Genomic DNA, 16,500 nt, shown 5'->3' with positions numbered 1-16,500 from the left:
GGATCCTGGCGTGTCAACAGTTCAGGTAATCCCGATCGGTTTGGTACCTAAGAACCGCCAACCCGGTCGCTGGCGCCTTATCGTTGATCTCTCCTCACCTCGTCTGGCCAGCGTTAACGAAGGCATCGCTACGGGCGTATGCTATCTGTCCTATGTTCGTGTCGATAAGGCAGCGCGGCGTCTTTTGCAGTTGGGTCCTGGAGCGCTGATGGCTAAGCTCGACATAGAGAGTGCCTACGGTCAAATTCCGGTACACCCAGATGACCGCCACTTGTTGGGCGTGCGCTGGAAGGGCGTGGTCTACCTTGATCGTGCTTTCCCCTTCGGTCTTCTCTCGGCGCCCAAGATATTCTCGGTCGTGGCAGACGCTCTTCTCTGGATCATGTATCGCAGAGGAATCACTTCCGGTATTTACTACTTGGACGATTTCCTTTTTTTCGAAGCGGCGAACTCCAGCGAGTGCGCCGAGAAATTGGTTACAGCGCTTCGCACATGCAGCTGCCTCGGAGTTTCAGTAGCCGCAAAAAACTAGAGGGGCCGTCATCGTGCCTTGAGTTCCTGGGGCTGCAGCTAAATTCGGATGCAGGTACGATATGCCTGCCGCAAGCAAAGCTACAACGGACCTGTCCAATGGTTAGCGATTGGTCACAAAATATGCCTATGCCACAGTACCAGAACAGTCATACAACGATGTTGCAGGCAAATCTATACTGGAGGTCAGAAAAATAAATGGTTTCTATAGAGTTACTGGTCAGGCCACCTCCCTATCCTCTGACGACGTAGAGATGTTATCGATAATGACAGTGCCACGTATAGTATTATTTTCTTGCAATTGCCTGTATTTTTTAGCTTCGCACTACCAGACAGTCGACCACTTCGAATATCGTACTCAACACATTGATGGCCTATAATGCACTTGATACAGATTCACCTCTAACAATACATAATTTGTCACCTTATGAAACAGTCCTGAAAAATTGAAGACTCCAGTCTTGACTAAACTTTCAACTATGTTGGTTGAGTTGCAGTCGTCTCAGACATACACCGGTAGCTATACTTGCTTTGCATTGCCCGTATGTACAGTAACTAGCGTACCCAGGCCTTAGTGCGCGGCCAAAGGCTCGCGTAGCCAGACTTTTTTCCGCGCATACCTCAGAAAGAATCCCGTAAGTGGCACCTATAATTATTATAAGCCGCCATCATACTTCCGGTTCACGAAGATATCTGTACGTACTCTCGCACTTTGCCCTCGAAGCCATGTAGAGATACCGTCGTATCCATGCTCCAGACTTCATGTCGAGTGCACAAATCACAGGCCATGATTCAAAAGCTGCTGCTGATTTCAGACCATATTGATTCATTATTTTTTGCTCGCCGTCCCAGGCTGCTTTCAAGCTATAGTCGTAATCGTTTTGCAAACTATCTTTTTTGCAATCATCTAGACTAGATTATACTGACCACAAGCTATGGTGCAAGAACAGCCATACAACGACTTTGCAGACAGGCTTTAATTAATATCAAATCACGGCTAGAAAAGAAATTGCTTTTACACAGATACTGACCACGGCCCACCCTATCCTCTAGATCTGACAATACATCGGTACATGAAAATGCCACAGTATTTCGTTGCAATTGCCATGCAGCTTCAGCTTCGTAATATCAGATAGAAGACCCCATCGAATATCATATTCAACACATTGCCTAATGCACTGGACTATTCACTTCAAACAATACATACTTTGTCACCATCCGAAAGAGTACGCAAGCTTCAGTCGTGACCCTAGACTTGAGAGAATTAGGGCTAGTGTTGTTATTTAATCAATAAATTAAACTACGGTTCTGATATATAAAACGCAAATTCTATGGGCTGTTGTAAACAATCTCCTGGAGTCAGGCCAAGTTTTGGCAAGAGCACCAAGTGCGACGCCCACTGCTGTGTGAGAAACCAAGGTCCAGGAACGCAGTGGCTGATAGGCTGCTTCTGTCGCAGTCGGGGCCTTTCTCAGCCTCAGTAAATGATCAAGTAGTCATTTACCCTTGAGTTGAAAGAGACAGTTGCGTGTGAGTTGCTTTCCCAAAGACATTATGCCACAATTCACATTCACTATAGGACATCAAGTTGCAACGCTGATGGGTCCCGGATGTCACACTCATACAGAATGACTTTCCAACCAACTGACTAACTATACACAAATACATGAAAATGCACTACTTTAGCCCTAATTCAAACTGACCAAGACAAAACTTAATTGAAAACAACAATCACCCAGCAACAGTAACAATGTTAAACAGTTAATAAATGCAATACCAAAAATTCATTATCTCCCGACTAACGTGTTTTGAACAATGGCAAGCAATTCAAACGCAATGTGAGTAAAGCATATGACATTTTAACCGTTATCTTGTACTTAATAATTCCCTCTCGAGCTTGACTGGAATATTCCAGCAATGTATGATGTGTTGAAGTTGAACTTTAGTTGAGATGTGATCCAATCCTGAAGACGGGACCCATGCAGATCCGTCATTGCAAAACACAATCTATACGGCCTTCTTATTACATCAAGGTAACGCTCATAAAGCAGTTGTGACTAACTCATATTCCTCCATTGCTGGAGTCTCATCCCACTGCTGCAGCTCGAGCATTATAATTTCAACCAGCTCTGACAAAAAAGCCTCAATGTTTAGCTTTCTTAAAGCTTTGATTAATTCCTGACACATCGCATCGTTCATCTTCTGACGGAACTTCGATGAAACGTGATCAAATGGCTCCTGAAAACAGACCAACCGTTACGTCCGTAAATGTCAATTCACAAACTTGTAACAAAATCATTGTAAAAGAACATGGTGATAATTGCATAAACTTTGCAGTGTGAGTCTGTGTGTGTGTGTGTGTGTGTGCGTGTGTGTGTGTGTGTGTGTGTGTGTGTGTGTGTGCGTGTGTGCGTGTGTGTGTGTGTGTGTGTGTGCGTGTGTGTGTGTGTGTGTGCGTGTGTGTGTGTGTGTGTGTGTGTGCGCGCGCGCGCGCGCGTGTGTGTGTGTGTGTGTGTGTGTGTGTGTGTGTGTGTGTGTGTGTGTGCGAGCGCGCATGTGTGTGTGCATTTCGTAGCATTCTGACCTGTCTCGCCAAAGACAGCCGATTCCCTTTCTCCATCGTCAAGAAACGCTATAAAGACGTCACGTGCTTCAAACGGCAGAATTGCTGTGCCCTGCCGCTTACTAGGCTTGATTCGGCTGGCATCTTTAACGTGTCGTGAACAAACGTATTGAAAAGTTCTTCAGGTGACCAACTGAGCGACACTAAGAAATTAATGACGATATTGAGCACAGCCAGAACGTTGTGTATGTCCGTAAGATCATGAAGCACCAAACTAATCTGACGTTGGACAGAAACAGGAACTTCCTCCTAAACAACATTTATTATCTAAACGATTACTGATAACTGTGACAATAAATTCTTAAGTAATTACTGACCTGATTAATTCTCTGATTTAAGCGCACAAACAGTGCCGTGTTGTAAACTTCCTTGCGGTATGCAACACGATAATCCTGACGCATGCGTATACAATATACTGTTATCAAACATCAATCGAAAGATCAACCTTCATATCTATGTGTGGCCTTCCGACGACGAAGCGATCGACGATTTGCTTCTCTAGAGCGGGTAGGTTGTAGGAAATCTTAGTTCCTTTGACCAACAGCGAGAGAATAGTCGCAGTGAGCAAGAACGAGAGGCATTAGATCGCGTTCGACGTCATATGCAACGAGATGAGCTGATGTCACATCATCCGTCGACACTCGATTAGGTTCCCTAATTTTCGCAAAGAAAGTGGTAAACATAAAGCACAAAGATGACGAGAAGTTCGGTACCCTGTCTGTCTTGATATTCTACGGTACTTTGCAACAAATTCATTGTGAGTGCAGTTTACAAGATAATCAACCAAACTTGTAGCACACGTTCTCTCTTCCACTGTTCTTGGTAAGAGAAAGGCGATGGGTGTGTGTTTGTAGACGTGGACAAGCTCGTGCTCCTTTTTCTTTGGTCTAAGCCGGCCTGTTCAAGATCTCATGTGACGCAATCGAACATTTAATAGTATACATCCAAACTGACCATGAGTTAAAACAAATTGCCTGACAAGTAGCAACGCCTTATTGAAGTTTTCTATCAGATTCTCAAGTGTCCGTCTTTCTTCATCTGTGTACAGCGTGAATACAAGTACAGTACGGTGACATAACAGCAAAAACCAACTTACAGTTTTCAACAGAGTCAAGGAAGCTTCCCACCCTAATAGTCAGTGCTTCGTGCTGTGACATTTACCTGTCATACTTGTCCAGCATCATCTTTTGCAGTTTGATAATATCAGGAAGATATTGCAACGCTCCCAACTTTGGCTCCTGCGTAGCAAAAACTAATGTGCAATACGTCTTGACTATTGAACTAGACTATACACTAAATACCTGTCGGAGAAACTCTTTCAAAAGTTGACAATCGCTTTCTCCAGTTGAGCTTGTTTGCTGTTGTAAAGTGTGAGAAAGATGATCGATGTTCACTGTTACACGGTGTCGCCACAAACGAGAGGCCGATTTCGAACCAGCAGGATCTTCTAGTTCGTAAACAAGCCTAAGCAACTTGCTATTCCCTGCCGACCAAATAATAGTATTTTTTCTGAAGTCATGGTACAGGCATTAGTTTACCGTATTTATGATCGTTCATAATTAGTTGGATCCAGTACATCATGTGCTCTGCATCTCCTTTGATCGAACGCAGCAATATATCACTACACCATGTGACATGCTCTTTCAACAGTATGCTTGCCTGGAATGTCGGTAATATGTAGCTTCTATTAATACATTCTTCCCACGAATCACGCTCCTGTGCTGTCAACAAGCGACCATCTCCTGTAATACCAAACGCACAAAGCTATAAGACTGCCATCATCATCCGTCACTGCATGTACCCGTTACCGTCAGCAGCTTGTGGATTTTCAGCAATTCGACTCAGCAACTTATGGCAAACAGTGACGCCGTCTTCAACAGTTTGTCCAATTGATTTGGCAAACAGTGACGCCGTCTTCAACAGTTTGTCCAATTGATTTAGCAAACAGGCGAGTATCGAGTTCAAAATGAGACCAAAAGAACTCAGGAAGATCGCGCTGATTGACCGCTGCCTTAACAACATCATTAATGCCAACTAGGAGAGTCTAATCATTAGTTTTTTCATAAGCCTACTTCGTCGAAATCATGTTTATATTTCTACATATTTATCAAGAACATATTTACATACTTGAGCTTGACTGCAAGAAGCCCAGACCAGTACACCGTGAAAAAGGATGCGCACCAACGCACAAGCTGGTTTTGTCGCTTGATGCAGAACTAACCTCTTTGGTTATTGATTCCCTTGCCTTTGCAAGTTTAAGCAATGTTGATCCCTCCGTAGCACGTGATGCAGTTGTCACTTGACCTTGATCGACGTTTCCCAGTGCACAATCAAGCACCATTGGTACCTCTGTAGCATGTGATGCAGTTGTTGCATGATCTGGATTATCCTTTCCCTCTGCAAGGTCAAGCACCTTCAGTTCATCAGTAGCACGTGATGAAGTGGTGGCTTGCGTTTTCACTTGACCTTGATCGACGTTTATCTGTGCAAGCTCTATCGATACCTCTGTAGCATGTGAGTCAGTTGTTGGTTGATCTAGATTGTCCTTTCCCTCTGCAAAGTAAAGCACCGTCAGTTCATCTATAGCATGTGATGAAGTCGTGGTTTGATCTCGATCGTCTTTTCCCTCTGCAACTTCACGCAATGTTGGTACCCATGCAACACCTGATGCAGTTGTTGTTGTTGGTTGATTGACAATAACTTGTTCCTTTGCAGTTGCCTCATCTGAAAGCAGCTGTGGACTGATGACTGAAGAATTTAGGATTTCATTAAAAATCCTACACGGAAAGAAGCATTCCTTTTCAAGTACAACTCCTTTTCATATGTCCTTGTCACTTTTATCCAACAACACCACTAGGTCCCCCTTCTTAATTGTTAGTTCACTGTCACTAAAATGCCATTTACAAGACATTCACTGTCACATTCAAACAGTTAGGTAGGCAAGTTTGACATACTCCTTTGCTTGGTAATCACAGTTGGCAGTAAAAGACGTCGTGGGCACGTGCTGACTGCCATCAGTTTTTCCATCTACTTTTTCCACATCCATTGATAGTTTACCTTCAACACGTGAATATATTACGTCTTTAATGCCACATTTCTGTCACATATCGTCAATCTTACGAAATTTCAGCGAGATGCAAGTTTTCAAAAGCCTCTCAACGATGTCACTCTGCTCGATTTTTGCCATCTTCAGGTCCTCCTTCGTCAGGCAAGCAGCAATCTCGAGGATATTGATTCCAGCGTCAGATAGCGGCTTGTAGCACTCTGACAACCCGCTTTGCTCTAGCCAACTTTCCATGAGCTGCTTCAAACCGGAAGATAACCCAGTATAACACGTGATCATTGGAAATAGACTTTTCTATTGACTGGATACACGTTTCTCAATTTTAAGTTAACAAAAAACGTATCTGTAAAATGTACATGTTACAGAGTAAACCCTATCTAGATAATTGAGCCTGATTTTCCAGACGTTACAGAGAAAGAATCACGTGATTTGACAACGTCTCCAATTTCCTGCTTATTGCAATGCATAGTTTACTAGCAATCACTACTTATTTAGAGGATACGTTATTAGCTAAAATTGTTGCACACACGTATCCTTGAGTATTTAGATCTTTTCGCATACTGAGCTCTGGCTGACAAAGTTTCAAACATACGGGCAATCCACAGGGTCTTGAGCAATGGCTGCAGCAAGTGATCCTAGGCCGACGCTGTTTAAGTCAGATGACTTTGTCTACGACATGGAGAATGACTGGCTTGGTTCAGGTACCTTCGGAGAAGTCTATAGGTGTTGCTTGAGAGATTCTGGTCAACGAGTTGCCCTAAAGGTTCTCTCGACGCCTAGGAGGCTGAAACCTAAGTAAATACACAAAAAGAGCTATGATAGCATTGTTTGACCGCGGATAACGGAAATCTGCTTTATTGATGAGAAGAGTTTTCTGTCAGAAGTTACCATCCTTCATCGACTGACTGAATGTCCTCACGTTGTTCGATTACTGGGGTTTGGCACTGATCATGGCCATTATGATTGTAATGGAATATGTAGAAAATGGGGATTTGGAGAGCATATTGCTGTCAGAAGAACGTGAGCATCCTGAAATCAGAAAGTGGAGCTGTCGACTGAAGATGAGTTTGGAAATTGCAAAGGGAATGGACTTTTTGCACAGTCTCAACCCTTCAATTATACACAGAGATTTGAAAACAGCCAATGTTTTAGTTGATTGCACTTACCACTGCAAGGCGAGCATCCATGGGTATCAATCATGGAATTATAATCAGTACCAGGAACATACCACACAATGGGATAATGTTCTCAGAGGTCTTCGTTTATGTGTCTATCTGTCTATCTGTCTTTCTGTTTGTTTGTTTGTTTGTGTCATTTTGTCTCTAGACATCTTCACATGTTACTATATATGAAATTTCAGAATACGAAGATCCACGAGGCTGCCAAAATCTCAGACGAGTTCAAAATTGGCAGTTAGGCGAAGCTTTACACTGACATAATAATATTTTTACAATTGACATGTTTCATTTATCAAATTGATTAATTAATAAATAAATCCATTCATCAATTCACGTTTTGCCATTTGAAGTTTAAAATCAAAGCAATTGCATTAAAAGATTATTACAAATTTTAAACTGATACCCACGATTCAACCCAGAGAAGCACACTTTTTAGTTGGCATGATGGTTGTGCAATTCCATTGTAGATAGCTTCTACTTTATAGATGTCTTTGCTGACAGATTATACAGTTTGTATTGTCCACGATGAGAGGAATTTCAAGGCGATCAGCAGTTCAATCGAGCAGTAGTCCAACTGTGATGGGAACCGTCACAGAAGGAACAAGAAACAAGGAGAATCAGTCCAAAAGTTCATAACGGCTTTGAGGAGGTTGAGTGAACATTGTCAATTCTGTGGGGTTTCGCGAGGAAGCATTAAGACACCGCCTGTTGTGCGGACTACAAAATGAGGCGATCCAAAGGAAACTGCTAGCGGAAGAGAAACTGTCTCTAGACAAAGCATTCAAGATGGCTATCTCAATGGAGCTGGCAGCACAGCAAGCGGTGGATTTACAAAAAGCAGTAGAGACCAGACACAACACATCAATAGACAAAGAAACAAGCACCATGAGAGTGACACAGAGATCGCCAAAGAAGAGTCAGGGATGGAAGCAGGCCAAACAGAGAACACGGAAATCACGTACCCAATCAGGGGATAACACACCCAGGAGACCGTGTTGGAGGTGTGGCTAACCCAACCACAATCGGGTAGATTGCTATTTTTGGTCAAAAGGAGTGTTGGAAATGTCGAAAAAAATTACATACAGCGTGTCAATGCAAAGGGAGTGCGGCCAAGGCTCAGTATCTGAGTGATGAAGAGGATGGCAGTGGTAGTGAGGTAGTTTGTCACGAACAGTCGATTCGATCCAGTTATGAAACGATATGCAAGATACAGCCGTGGATGGTACCTGTTCAATTGGATGACAAGCAATTACAAATGGAGCTGGACACGGGCATCCAGTACGATTATTTCTCATCAGAAGTTCAAGGAACTATGAAACGAGAAGGATACGCCGATTTTGCGGGCGACGCCAATTGAGTTGCGAGCGTATGGGTGACACATTATACAAGTTCTAGGGGCCATCCAGGTCGGAATAAGCGTGAAAGCTGGACAGCCAGCACAGACACTACCCATACTGGTAGTGCAAGGAGATGGGCCAAACCTGTTGGGCCGAGACGTGTTGATGAAGTTACGATTGCATTGGAGAGAAATACATCGTGTTAATACTCGGCTGGAAGACTTGTTAGAACAGTACAAGGAGGTTTTCGCAGAGGGTCTCGGGACGTAACAGGGACAACCAGCAACTTTTCAGGTTGACCCATCAGTGAAACCACATTTTAGCAAAGCCAGTCCTGTCCCGTATGCACTGAGGCACCTCGTGGTGCAACAGCTTGATACAATGGAGAAGGAGCGCGTCATTAGTCCCGTCAAGTATGCTGAATGGGCCGCACCCATCGTACCCGTGTTGGAGTCCGACAAAGAGTCATTGAGAATTTGTGGTGACTACAAGAGGACTATCAACCAAGCCACCAATGTGAAGCAATACCCATTACCCTGGATTGAAGATCTGTTCACCGCTTTGGCGGGAGGAGGAACATATATAAAATTAGATTTGAGCCAGGCGTACACGCAGATTCCTCTAGACCCATCTGTCAAGAAATTTACTGTGATTAATACGCCAAGGGGATTGTATAGATACAAACCGGTTGCCATTCGGCATCTCGTCAGCGCCCGCGGTTTTTTAAAGGGTAATGGAAAGCTTATTGCAAGTACTACCGGCAGTCGCAGTCTCTCTAGATGATATTTTAATCACAGGAAGAGACGAAAAGGAACATTGTGATAATCTTCAGGAAGTTCTGAAGAGGCTGAAAGAAGCAGGCCTACGACTAAAGAGAGAAAAGTGCACGGTAGCAGCACCATCGGTTGTCTACTTAGGTCACAGAATTGAGGCGCAAGGACTACACCCCACTGGTGACAAACTGCAAGCGTTGAGACGAGCTCCTACAGCAACCAGTGTGACGGAGCTGAAGAGATTTTTTGGCCTTCTCAATTACTATGGCAAGTTTTTTCCACGGCTAGCCAGCATGCTAGCACCTCTTTACGAGCTGTTAAGAAAACTCCAACCTTGGGGGTGGACGAAACAACAGGACGGGGCATTCAATCGAGCAAAAACGGCACTTTCAACGTCAAGGGTCTTAGTACATTTTGACCCAAGGAAGCCGAGTGTAGTCATTTGTGACGCATCATCGTATGGAGTGGGTGCGGTATTAGCCCACAGAAAGCCAAGTGGAGAGGAAAGACCGATTGCATTCGTCTCTCACACACTAACCGAAGCGGAGAAGAACTACAATCAGATAGATAAGGAAGGTCTGGCGTTGATCTTCGCGGTAAAGAAGTTTCATAACTATGTTTTTGATCGACCGTTTACATTAGTGACCGATCATAAAGCATTTCTAAGCTTGTTTGATGAAAACAGATCGGTACCTGCTTTGGCATCTAGCAGGATGGGCCTTGACATTGGCGGCTTATCAATATACGATCAAATATAGAGCCGGGAAATATAACTTTTGTGCAGACGCCTTGAGTAGACTTTCAATGGAAGCCACAGACAACGATCAGATGGAGGAAGAGAAAATTCTAGCAATAGATTACTTGGCTACGACCCCGGTGACAGCCAAAGACAAAAGGCTCAAGGCAAGAAGAGACCCATGGATGAGCAGAGTGCTACGCTATACCCTGGAAGGGTGGCCGACAACAGTGGATAATGAATTACTACCATACTGGAGAAGACACGAGGAACTGTCCGTCAGAGAGGTTTGTGTGTTGTGGTGCGATCGAGTGATCATTCCGAGAGTTGAGCGTCCAGCAATCATTGCTGAACTGCATTTTGGGCACCCTGGCATGACCAAGATGAAGGCTGTTGCGAGAAGTTACCTGTGGTGGCCTGGAATGGACAAAAATCTGGAAGGAACTGTGCGAGCATGTGAAAGATGTCAACAACGCGTAAAGGCACCACCTCGGGCTCTGCTACACCCACAGTTATTGCCGAAACGACTGTGGTCTCGCATTCACGTAGATTATGCCGGATCATTCATGGGGAGAATGTTCCTTGTCACTGTGGATGCGTTTTCGAAGTGGTTGGATGTATATGCCACCCAGTCAGCTACCACAGAAGTGACGTCCGAGAAACGGAAGACCTCCTTTGCAATTCATGGGATTCCTGAAAGGTTGGTATCGGACAATGGCACGTGCTTTACGAGTAGCGAATTTCGTACGTTTTGCGAGAGTCAAGGAATAATCCATACAAAATCAACACCTTATCATCCGTCATCTAACCGACTAGCCGAACGGGCTGTACAAACCTTCAAGGATGGATCAAGGAAGCTGGAAACAAGAAGCTTGAACGAGACGCTGCAAACATTTTGTTGACATACCGCAACACCGCACACGCCACTACAGGCTCAACGCCAGCAGAGCTACTTTTGGGAAGGAGACCGCGATCAGACTCGACCTCATCAGACCGCATGATAATAGAACAGTTCGCAGAAAACAAGAGGTTCAAAAAGAAAATCACGATGCTAGATGCCAAAGCCGGGAAATGGAACGGGGGCAAAGGGTTTTCGTTAGGAACTTTGGAACGGGACCTCGCTGGATGCCAGGCCGTGTTGACGAAAACGACTGGACCAGTATCATACCAGTGCTAACTGGAAGATGGTCGGATCGTACGAAGGCATATAGATCATCTCAGACCGCGTCAGCGCAAGCCTGATCGAGTTATCAGGAAGGATCACACGAACACACCAAAGAAGGACAGCATAGAAGGAAGAGAGGACGAGGAATTCACGGAAGGGCAGGGGTTGACGAGGAACAACACTAGCGATGTTGTTGGTCAAGACCGAGCGATGTCGGTCTTGACCATGAAAACACTAATCCCAAAAGGCCCGAAGAAGAAGGAGCGACTGAGCAAAACCAACCTCTTCGATTGAGATCACCTGTGATTCAGGACAAATCAGGACCTATCGAGAGAGATGAAGTCGGACTGGGCGATAATTCGAGTCCAGCAAACGAGACATTGTTGCGGGGGTCCTCTCGTATCAGGAAGGCACCCAAGCGACTAGATCTTTGAAAGAATGATTAGATTAAGTTGAGTTGTAGGAAGTTGATCGTTAAACAAACAGTTGTGTTGTAGCTAGATGGGAGGGATGTCATAGCGTGTAGTTATAGACCAGGATACTTCGGAACCCGGGGTTTTGGCGCGAGCCGGCAACGTGTCTGAGTAGTATTGTGTATTGAGTAGAAGGCCAAATATACTACACCGGTAAAAGTCGCCCTGGACTTCTAGCGTGCGCTCCCTCTAGGGCATATGGTGTACACTTATTGTATACACGCACGTTATTGTGTACAGTTTAGATGTAATGTACTTAAGATGTCTTTACAGCCTACCACTTTCTAGCTGTAGTATTTGTTCTTTCTTGTGTGGTTCTGTGCACATGTATTACTGTTACTGTTTTGAGTGGATGCAGCTCCGGAACCAGGAATTTTTGAAAGAGGGGTTCACCGTTAGCAGTTATCTATAGCATTACTAATTTCCTTTTTTCTAATGAAATTATGAAATTATTGAACCACGCCTATTGGAAAAGAGGGGGTTGCAACCCTCTTAACTCCCCTATTGATACGGCCCTGGGATGGATGTACATGTAACCCTACATACATTATATACATACATTACGTCCAGATATTTCATACGCACCTACTTACACCACACTTCATCCATGTTCTGCCTTTACTAGTAAGTGGTATATGCCACACACACGCGCGCGCACACACACACACACACACACACACACACACACACACACACACACACACACACACACAACCACAGCCACCACCGCGAACTTTAGGGAAAACATTTTGATCTGACATGATGTCGTAGCAACACTGCATGAGTTTTGATTAGATATTTGTAATTTATTACAGTAAGCACATATTGGAATATACTTGTTCGTTCTCAGATATTGATCGACCAGTTGGACGTCATGACTGACAACAAGTTGTTAGGTCAGACATATGGGATCAGTAGAATTAGTTGAAACACAAGTTTCAGGGATTTATTAGTGTTGTTGACAAGAAGACTGAGGCTTCTTGATGACGTAATTGGTCCATTTACATTTAAAGTCCAACTATTAAGTATAAGCTGGAGTGGTAAAGTAAGAATTGTCATTAGTTGTCATTGTTGTCACCATCATTATCACCATGTTTATCACTGATTGTCATTGACCACCGCAACACCATGATCATTATCAACAATAAAAATAACAACACAACAACAACAAACAAATAATACCTGATGTTGGATATGTCTCCCATATGTCAAATCAAGTTACCTAATTAACATTAAACTATACGATAGTGCTACTATTTATTCATAATAATATACACGAAGTCGTAAACTCCAGGAAGCATGTCTGTTCAACCTTTGTTGCTAGTATGATAAGATGTTCAACGGCTTTTCTTATATTGCAGTCTGAAACCATGCAATTACAACGTTCTCTGTTAATGATTTCAGAGTTGGTTGTAAGCACGCTGAGACTTCATCTCTTCCCACATCTTAGGATTCAAGCGGTTGATTTTCAGTTCCTTGCCAACTTCGTCCCTTGTACCATGTATGCTTTGTAGTGTAACTGCATGATGTCCACCAGGTGTGATGGCATTATTGGTTTGCCAGTTTAGGTGTCAGTAAGCTTAGTTGAAGTGCCAGTAACCTATGTGGCTGCTGCTTTTCCTGTCAGAGACGATCAATTACTACAGCATGTTATCCGTATGTTTGTCTGTCTGTCAGTCAGTCATTCATTCAGTCTGTCTGTCTGTGTGCCTTCTTGATCGTGATGTAGAATTTCGACCATTTGATCTCTGTAGTCTAGACCTTTTTGAGACATTTGCATCGTACAGTTTTGTGGATCGACTAATGACATCTGACATTTACTAGTTCTGCAGGTACCCGTATGAGTTTAATGGGATCTGATGCGTGTGACTCAGGCTTCGTAATATCTCGTAAATGCAAAACTTTGACCACCGGTGACCGCGTTTTTAGTATGTCGTAGGCATCGTTGTTGGGGGCGAAGAGGTTTGGTGCTTCGTGTTGTTGATGGGTACCTCGGAGTAGAAACTGCAGCGACACACCCGGGAGCGAGAGGCCGTCTTTCAAAATGTCGACTCCATACTGATGATAAAGTTTCTTATCTTGATAACTGCTTCTAAAAAGAGTTCGACAGCGAGATCGTTGTAGTACCGCAGCCAGTCGGCAAAGATGGTCATCCCTCTCACTTGGAATGTGCGTTTGCACGATTGCCACTCTTTGAGGTTGAGTTGGTATTGCCCTTTTATCTTGGAATATCAAACGGGGTAGTCGGGTAACCGGGGGTAGTGCAGGTTGTTGGGGTTTTCGAACCATTCGCAGGGAAACCAACTCTTTTGCAGTCGGCAGCCGTAGGCTTTGACACATTTGTCGTAACTGTTGCATAGTCTCAGATAGTCTATGACATCCAGGAATTTGAGATGACACGTCAATAGCAACTTGGTTTGGATGGCCCTCTTTGGTTACCTTGACCTTCTGGCGGTGTTGGCGATCCTGCTAATGACGTGCTCTTTGATGAGGTTCAACTCGTATTTACCCGAATTGAATCCAGTACGGGTACTAGGTCGCAGCACTGTCGCATCCGTTTCTGTTGCTTGGTGAGGAAACACTCAAGAACGGCGGGGAGATATAGTCGATACGACATCTCGTACCTAATCTCCTCGTCTTTTGAGCCCGTCGACAAAGACCGCTACAAGTTCCTTGGGATTGGTGTTGCATAGATGATATGTGGATGGTTGCAGTGCGTCACCTATAAAGACAGAGATAATCCATTGGTCACTGGTTCTTGTTCGCTGGTCCACTCAAGTATGGTGGGACCTTCAGTTTTGTCGCGTGTAGCTATAGGTGTGCGAAACATTTTTCTTCGCCACTTTTCGCAAATCACTAAGCGATACGGTACGTTTCGAAGATCTTTCGCCTTCTTGGCTCCCAATGAGAGATCGGCTTCTTCGCGGATTTTTTGTAACTTGACGCGATGCTGCTGGAGAATGTCTACACGGCGCAAAGTGAGATACCGTCCAGTTTGACTGGAGCGTTGTATCCCTTGTGCCATCTCCAGTTCTGTGACTTCTAAGATGAATTCTACAAGCTCTGCTTTGCGCAGACGAGACAAACCTTGAGTTCAAAGTTCTTAGCCTCTAGCCTGTTGTCACAGGTCTCCGGTCGTCGTTAAAAAACCGGATTTGGAAGTTAGACCTCAGTTCGCATTGAATCAGTGAGTCATAGAACACACTATTCGGCAGCTACCTACAGGTACTAGAGATGAGATTTCTCTTACAGAGCGCAACATTCCAACACACACCAAACAATTCTGTAGCTATATACTAGAGATGTTATTTGTCTAATAGGGCGCAATTTTCCTCTATAGGACACGGTACACATTACTGTGGCTAATATACTAGAGATCACATTTGTCTAGTAAGGCGCATCGGCGAGGTGCCTTCACGTCTCGGGTACCGAGACAGAGCTGCACCCCTCGATGTGGACTCCCACGTGTACATTGTAGAGTACAAAGGGAGTTGGTATCATTTTTAAGGATCCTTACAATACTAAAAGGCTTGCTTTGGCAGGTGGTATCATTCCGCCTCCGGACATACTACTTCTGGGTACGGCACTGAGCTAGAATGCAAAGCAATTCTCGAACATTTGCAAAGAATAAGAGATCATGTTGTATATACATCCGGAAATTGCTTTGTGTTAGTTCAGTCATTGACCGGCATTTGGGACTAGCCAGTCATTCTTGAAATAGATTGCTATGATTGAACAGTAAGACTGGTTGAGCGCGTGCTAAGGACGCAGTTACTTGTGACATCTGGCGACGAGGATAGCGGCAGTATTCGGACAAATAGCGGAGTTCGACGAATCAAAGGAGGAATGGCCACGTTCTGCAGAAAGGTTAGAACAATGCTTCACAGCGATTGAGGTAGACAATGAGATATTCTATTAAGCGTGATTGGAGCTCGCACGTATCGAACTCTACGAAGTCTAGTGGCTCTGTTGAAGCCTAAAGAGAAGTCAGTTGACGAAATACTGCAAACGTTGACAGAACATTTCGACCCGAAGCCATCAGTTATATAGTACAGCGATTCAGGTTTAACAGTCGATCGCGCCAGGAAGGTGAGTCTGTCGCTAAATTCACGGGAGAACTGCAGTGACTCAGCGAACATTGCGAATTCGGGGCGGTGCTTAGTGATATGCTACGAGACAGACTAGTCGTAGGAATAGCAAATGACCGTATACAGCGAAGGCTGTTGGCAGAAAAAGAGCTGACATTCAAGCGGGCGTATGACTTAGCGATTGTACACGAAACAGCCGAAAAGAATACCACAGAGTTAGAGCAGAAGGAAGCAAGGAGTGCGCCTGGCAACCCAGAAGGAGAGTCCGTACACCAGTTACAGAAGAAGCCTGTACACCAGTTACAGAAGCAACGAATACCCAAAGCAGGTAACAGACCGACTGACAAGATATCCAGGTGTTGTTATCGCTGTGGTAAACAGGGATATAAACAGTTCGAGTGCTGGATCAGGGATGTCAAATGTTTTGGTTGCGGCAAAATTGGGCATGCGAATGTTGTTTGTCGCAGAGTGAGAAAAATGGCTCAGAAAGAGGACAGTGGTAGAGGTACATACAGAATTGGCTATGAGGAGG

The 16,500-nt window shown here is 44.3% G+C and overlaps 3 protein-coding genes and 1 long non-coding RNA gene across 4 annotated transcripts; 2 read left to right on the top strand and 2 right to left on the bottom strand.

Moving 5' to 3' along the window:
* Window positions 1–2,296: 2,296 nt before the first annotated feature.
* Window positions 2,297–2,766, bottom strand: LOC134185058 (uncharacterized). The gene is made up of 2 exons (XR_009970735.1): window positions 2,594–2,766; window positions 2,297–2,538 (listed from the first exon to the last, which is right to left on the bottom strand). It is a non-coding gene; the product is annotated as an uncharacterized LOC134185058 (long non-coding RNA).
* Window positions 2,767–3,143: 377 nt separating this feature from the next.
* LOC134185048 (uncharacterized) lies at window positions 3,144–4,046 on the bottom strand. The gene is made up of 4 exons (XM_062652831.1): window positions 3,868–4,046; window positions 3,600–3,808; window positions 3,472–3,546; window positions 3,144–3,403 (listed from the first exon to the last, which is right to left on the bottom strand). Exons 2-4 carry the CDS (start codon window positions 3,603–3,605, stop codon window positions 3,164–3,166), a joined length of 321 nt encoding a protein of 106 aa, XP_062508815.1. The 5' UTR covers window positions 3,606–3,808; window positions 3,868–4,046; the 3' UTR covers window positions 3,144–3,163.
* A 2,788-nt stretch (window positions 4,047–6,834) lies between these two features.
* On the top strand, window positions 6,835–8,032 carry LOC134184695 (receptor-interacting serine/threonine-protein kinase 2-like). The gene is made up of 3 exons (XM_062652440.1): window positions 6,835–6,919; window positions 7,200–7,393; window positions 7,898–8,032. Exons 1-3 carry the CDS (start codon window positions 6,835–6,837, stop codon window positions 8,030–8,032), a joined length of 414 nt encoding a protein of 137 aa, XP_062508424.1.
* A 2,302-nt stretch (window positions 8,033–10,334) lies between these two features.
* Window positions 10,335–11,144, top strand: LOC134184694 (uncharacterized protein K02A2.6-like). Its single transcript, XM_062652439.1, has one exon. It carries the CDS (start codon window positions 10,335–10,337, stop codon window positions 11,142–11,144), a length of 810 nt encoding a protein of 269 aa, XP_062508423.1.
* The last annotated feature ends 5,356 nt before the right edge of the window (window positions 11,145–16,500 follow it).

This window comes from Corticium candelabrum, chromosome 9, assembly GCF_963422355.1.
Source record: "Corticium candelabrum chromosome 9, ooCorCand1.1, whole genome shotgun sequence".
NCBI classification, from domain to species: domain Eukaryota; kingdom Metazoa; phylum Porifera; class Homoscleromorpha; order Homosclerophorida; family Plakinidae; genus Corticium; species Corticium candelabrum.
This window is presented reverse-complemented; position numbering and strand designations above follow the sequence as displayed.

Coding starts and splice junctions, on each gene's coding strand:
- LOC134184694 (XM_062652439.1), top strand. CDS start 10,335: ATGGAGGAAGAGAAAATTCTAGCAATAGATTACTTGGCTACGACCCCG.
- LOC134184695 (XM_062652440.1), top strand. CDS start 6,835: ATGGCTGCAGCAAGTGATCCTAGGCCGACGCTGTTTAAGTCAGATGAC. Junction 6,920..7,199: donor GAATGACTGGCTTGGTTCAG/GTACCTTCGGAG, acceptor TGGAATATGTAG/AAAATGGGGATTTGGAGAGC. Junction 7,394..7,897: donor ATTGCACTTACCACTGCAAG/GCGAGCATCCAT, acceptor CTTTGCTGACAG/ATTATACAGTTTGTATTGTC.
- LOC134185048 (XM_062652831.1), bottom strand. Junction 3,404..3,471: donor TAAATCAGAGAATTAATCAG/GTCAGTAATTAC, acceptor AATGTTGTTTAG/GAGGAAGTTCCTGTTTCTGT.